General features: G+C 57.9%; 1 protein-coding gene across 1 annotated transcript; it reads right to left on the minus strand.

Annotated features, from left to right (window-relative positions):
* Positions 1-1,989: 1,989 nt before the first annotated feature.
* Positions 1,990-3,370, minus strand: PTF1A (pancreas associated transcription factor 1a). The gene is made up of 2 exons (XM_028114090.2): positions 2,581-3,370; positions 1,990-2,192 (listed from the first exon to the last, which is right to left on the minus strand). Exons 1-2 carry the CDS (start codon positions 3,368-3,370, stop codon positions 1,990-1,992), a joined length of 993 nt encoding a protein of 330 aa, XP_027969891.1.
* Positions 3,371-5,786: the final 2,416 nt, after the last annotated feature.

Here is a 5,786-nt window from a genome sequence, read left to right on the forward strand (position 1 = left end):
AAAAGTGGCACGCAAAATAAAAGGTGCCACATCACAATGCTTGTAGTGTTTTAACGGCGGAGTGCCACAGTACCCAACCGAACTGAAACGCGGGTCTACACAGACGAAGAATTCGGTACAATCCTTACATAAGTTATAATTAAGTTGAAGTCTGCCTAACATTTGACTTTCTAATGAGTGTAATGAGATTACATGCCTGATAGAAGCATTTGTGCCAAAGCAACTTTCATGTTTAATGGGGCACTATTACAGGACAAAATCGAATTATTTTCTCTCCTTCCCAAATTCTGTCTCCAGTGTGAAATCTCCATCTTTCAGGGGGAGGGCCGGGAGAAGCTGCGAAGGCTGAAAGAGGTGAGGGTCCATGGCCAAGGGCCTCCTGGGAGCTGCTCGACCCAGAATCTCCGCGTGTCTGGCCAGGCCGCGCTTCGGGGTCGGGCTCGCGGCCTCGCTTTAATTGCACTTGGACGAGGTCCATGGCACCCGCGGCGCGCGAGGAACCCCTCGGTGGGTCTGAAACTAGGTTAAAGCAATTAGCATGCTGCCGACATATTGTCCTGCGGCAGGGCCGTGGGTACCGGGGGAGACTCGCGACCGTACCTTAGCTAACCAAGCCGCTTGCGGCGCGGCGCAGCCGACCCTCGCCGTGGCCGGACCGGCGCGGCGCGGGGGCGGTGACTCAGCTAGAAGGTGCGCGCCAAACGCACGCGCGGGGCCTCCGGCCCACAGCCGAGGGCGCCACGGGAGCCCACGAGGCGCCGGGCAGCCTCGCGGGGTACCCGCCGCAGCCCGGGTTTCCAGGGCTTTCCGGGTGATCGCCCCGGGCCGCGCCCTCGCGCGTCTCCCCTTCGCTAGGGGGCGGCCCTGCTTCCTCCTCGCGAGGCTCGCCTTCTCCCCAGGCTGCTTGCCAAGGAAGAGGAGATTCTGTTGGAGACAAAACGAAGTGAATTAAAAAAAAAAAACAAAAAAAAACAAAAAACAAAAACTCGGTTGCACAAGTGGCTCCTTGCCTTCCCGAAAGGACCCCGGATTTTGTTGGGAGGCATCCGAGGGGTCTCCCGGCCTCAGCACAGTCGTCGACCCCATCTCCTTTGAGACGACTGCTCTGAGATCCACATACCTGATGCTGGAACTACAGAAGGGATGGGCCACAGGGCTAGCTAAAGCGCTGCCCTTTCTCTCCAGCCCGGCCGTGGAAGCACGATGGCCCCCCTCCCTTGGCCAGCCCCGGAAACTAGTCCCCTGTTCCCACTGCTCCCAACTCACCTCAAGCACTATGCTTAGACGGGGTAGGGGTGACCTTGGGTAAGTCAAATATTCGTCTCTAGGCCCTAGCTTTCCCCTCTGAAAAATGGGAATAATAAATACACCATGACCTATTTGCCACATAGGGTGTTTGGAGGATAGGATAAAAATACAGGCCAAAGTTACTCTTTAAGGCAGGGAATGCAGATGCAGGGCCCTCTTAGAGACTTGGGGCCTAACCATCTAACCCACCCACTTTCAGCTAAATCGAACTAAAATGTGGTTTCTTACTAGATAACTACATTTTGCACGTCTGGTTCAGTTATCTTTTACAAACTCAGTTAATTCTTTAAAAAAAAAACAGCTACCCCCATCATGTAGTAAACAAAAAACTTTTAGAAAAAGGTGTAAATAGCATTTATTAACATCGCTTAGAAATAAACCATATCTGGCAATAAATTAGCATGACGTTTTCTGGCCAGAGTTCTTCCAACAACGCAGAGTTCTGCCAAAGGTGCTGGGGGAAATCAAAGGCTATTGCATATTTTTAGAAAATCAGGATAAATTATATAAATTATATACTTAAACAGAGATCGTCTATTTCATTAACTTGACAGGATAATAAATAGATAAATAACAGTTGATTGCCATTAGAAAAATGTGATTCTTAAATTACATTATAGATATTTACATGTACAATATGCACAGAGACATAATCAGATCCTCAGGAGGGTCTGGGACTTCTCAGGACACAAACTCAAAGGGCGGTTCGTTTTCTATGTTGTTGAAGGAAGATTTGCTGTTGAGTTTTCTGGGGTCCTCTGGGGTCCACACTTTGGCTGTTCGGATAATATTTTGTTCTTTGAGTTGCTTTTCATCAGTCCATGAGAGGGAGTGTCCTGCAAGGGGAGGGAGGCCATAATCCGGGTCGCTGGGGGAGGGGGACCCTGAGGAGGTGAGAAGAGAAAACAGACCGTGAACGTCCAACTCTATTCCCAGCGGTGCCCTCTGGTCCTTTAGGTTCCCCTCCTGGGCTCCTCGACAGAACAGGCGTCTTAAGTTACATTAAAACGAACCCTCTTCCTCCACCCCCAGACCCCCAGCGCCCCCTCCCCGGAATCCCCGGAGCTGCAAGTCCGTCGCGGACGCAAGCCCTCCCAGCCGCGGTCAAGTGGCGGAAAAAACCTGCGAAACGCCAACTCGTGTTCAAGGTCGCCGGTGCCCACGGACCACCTGTCCGTCCGTCAGTCGGCTTGTGGGTCCGCTCACCCAGCCCCTCCGGGACCTTCCCGTGCCCGTCCCCGTCTCCCTGAGCTGGACTGCGGACGCACTTACGGGTGCCCCGGTGGCAGATGATGACCTTCTGGGCCTGGCTGCCCGGGCTGTCCCCGCCCAGGCGCCCGCCGCCCCCCGGGCCCCCGCCGCCGCCCGCGCCGCCGCCGCGCAGCGGCAGGTCGGCCTGCACCAGCTCGCTGAGGAAGTTGATGTAGCCGATGGCCAGGCGCAGCGTGTCCACCTTGGAGAGGCGCTTCTCGTAGGGCAGCGTGGGGATGTGCGAGCGCAGCCCCTCGAAGGCGTCGTTGATGGACTGCATGCGCCGCCGCTCGCGCACGTTGGCCGCCTGCCGCAGCTGCTGCAGCTCGGCCTCGGAGCGCACCCGCCGCCGCCGCCGCGCCGCCGCCGCCGCCGCCGCCCCGCTCAGGCCGCGCAGCCGGGCTCCGGGGGACAGTGCGGTCGCCCCCGCGCACGGGTAGGCCAGGCACGAGGGCGGCGAGCCGGGCGAATAGGGGAAGCCGCCGGGGGGCGCCCCTGCCTCGCAGCAGTAGCCGCCGCCGCCGCCGCCGTCCTCCGGCTCGCGGGGGCCCCCAGAGGGCGGCGGGGCGAGCGCGTGCGGGGCGGCCGAAGGCGCGGGCTGCAGCAGCAGGCACGCCCCGTCGCGGTAGCAGTACTCGTGCAGCTGGTGGCTGAGGAACTCCACCTCGGCCTGCTCGTCCGCCAGCAGCTCATCGCCGTCCTCCAGAGGGTCCCGAGAGGACTGGTCGGTGAAGAAGTCCTCCTCGTCAAAGTAAGGAGACGGGAAGGCGTCCAGGCCCCCGGGGAAGTGCTCTAGCAGCACCGCGTCCATGCTCCGTGCCGCCGCGGGCCTGAACGGCTGAGGGGCTGAGGGGTTCTCTGGAAGTTTAACGGTGCGCTGCTTGCTCGCACGGCGGCCCCCTCCCTCCCGGGGGGGGGAGGGTGGTGGTGAGCGAGAGGCAGGGAGGATGGCCCGCCCGCTTCCCGCCCCCGGCCTCCCTGGAGTGTCCGCGGCCGCTGGGCTCTGGCCGGCGCCCGCGCTGCGCCGGGGAGGGCTGTGGCCGACTTGCTGAAACTGAGGGCCGGCACGCGAGGATTCTTATAACTACATCCACAGGCGCGTGCCAGGGACCCGCGGCGCCAGCCAATCACCGAGTACGGGGTGCCGGCGGGGAGGGGGCAGGGAGGCCCCGTCGGCGGCGCGGGGGCCGGGGCGGCCTTCCTCCCAGGGGGAGCTCCTGGGGCGAGGAGGAGGCGGGGCCCGCGCGGCCTGGGGCCAGACGTGGCCCTCCCCGCCCGCCCTTCTGACGAGTACCTGCGGGGCGCGGGGCTCCGGGGGCACCTGCGGCCCGCGGCGTCCGCCCTCCCTACCGCCCCCCCCTCCCCCGCGGGCTCGGCGCGCTGCGCAAAGCCCGGCCCTTCCGCCCGGGGGCTGGGGCGCAGCGCGGGGCGTCTTCGCGCCGCCACAAACGATCCGGTGGGTGCGCGTGGGCGGCGCAGCTGAGGAGAGGATTGCGAAGGGAGCCCGCTCCTCTTCGGGGGTGGGCGCAGGCACCGCCTGCAGCCTGGGCAGTCGGGTGGGTGCCTTCGCCACCGCCAGTCCCGGGCGCGCGCCGGCCTCCCGCCCGAGTTCCTCCGGGTCTTCTCTCCTCACCGGACTTTTCTAGGACTCCTGTAAAGTTGGCACGGTGTGTGCCGGTGGGGTTAGGAGGCGGCGCGGTGCATCCCAACCGTTCCAGACCCTGCGCGGAGTCTCGGGGCGCGACTCTGCGGCCCGCCTCGCCTCCCCTCCTTTACCCCGCCCGGAGAGAGAAAGGGGGACACGGAGGGGCTGCCTCGGAGAGCGGCTCAGTGGGGCACGTTTCATCTGAGAGCAAATAGAGACCCTAGGGCTTTGGAGCAATAAAACCTGATACAAAAGAAGTCAAATGAATCGTCTGCTCTGGAGCAGTCCGGAGGGAGGGCATGGAAGTTAAAGGGCGGGGTGTGAACCCTTTCAAAGCCCGAGTCCCTCACCTTTCTGCTGGCCACTGGATTGGCCCTGAGTGATTTTTTTCTTTCTTGGCCTTAAAAACAAAAACAAAAAACACCGAAAGCAAAACGTATGTGCTTTGCCCATGACACGCTTTATCACAGCCTGCGACGCAACACGAATTCTTCATTTTAAGAGTAACAAACAAACACTTTCAAGGTTGGGGCAATTCTTGTAAAAAGCCAAGCTCCAACTTCCACCCTGGGAGAGTAAAGTGAGAGTAAAGTGGCACATGTTCTCTGAATAGAGAACTGAGAGCCAAGGGCTTCGTGGGTCAGCCGCTTCCTTTTTCAGACACTTGTCTCACCAGAGGCGTCTAGGGGTTTTTCAGACTTCTGTCAAAATCCAAGGCCATGCCTTTTAAGAACAGCAATTTCGACAGGCTTCTTGGCTTTAGACATTACACTGGACGTATTTCAATTCTAAGACCCAAAAAGTTAGGGGCAAAAATTACATAAGATTAGAAGACCAGAGAAAACCCTACCTTGAACTGTAAAAAAACCCCAATTTTCACCCAAAGACTTACTGTTTTACAGCCAGTTCTTTCATGTGTCTGCTGATGCCCTTCCTGGTGAGGTGGTTATCCTTAAGCTGATCAACATGCGGACAGATACCCTGTGTCAGAGCCTGGGCTGCAATTTCTGGCATCTAGATTTATCTTTCTCACCTCAAAGAGAAGGAAGCTGTTGGGCAGTGGGGGGTCAAGACCACAGATCTAGCCAGCTGGTAGTGCACACCCAATGCTTTTTACATTTAAAAGGCCCTCATCCCTGTCCCTCCCTTGGTTAGACTGAAATTAAGTGGGAACATGCTCTTGGATCAATCTAAGGACTTTGGAAGGCTAAGAAATGATCAGACTTCAAAGCCTTATGCAAAATATTGCTAACGGTTCAGTGAAGGAAAGATTGGATTCCAGCCTACAAAGGCTGTCTCTGATAGATCTAGGTGGCTCTTGAGAAAGTATCTGTGTCATGGATATGTTGGGAGAAGCTGGGGTTCTTGGGAGTCAGTAGGTGTGTATACGGGTATCTTTTTACCCAAAGTGATTGTAAGTTAGCCTTCACAGAAAATCACTTTACATATGCTCGGTGAGTTTGTGGGAGAGTACAGAAAATTACTCTGGGCACCCAGGTGAGCTAATGGGGAGTGTGCTGGAAACCTTACTGCCTCATGAGGCTGAGCAGGGCTAGCTAGCATGGACATTCTGGACAGTTCC

The sequence above is a fragment of the Eumetopias jubatus genome, unplaced genomic scaffold (genome assembly GCF_037043125.1).
Source record: "Eumetopias jubatus isolate StellerSeaLion01/CBP00866 unplaced genomic scaffold, mEumJub1_p1.0 scaffold_8, whole genome shotgun sequence".
In the NCBI taxonomy this organism is placed as follows: Eukaryota; Metazoa; Chordata; class Mammalia; order Carnivora; family Otariidae; genus Eumetopias; species Eumetopias jubatus.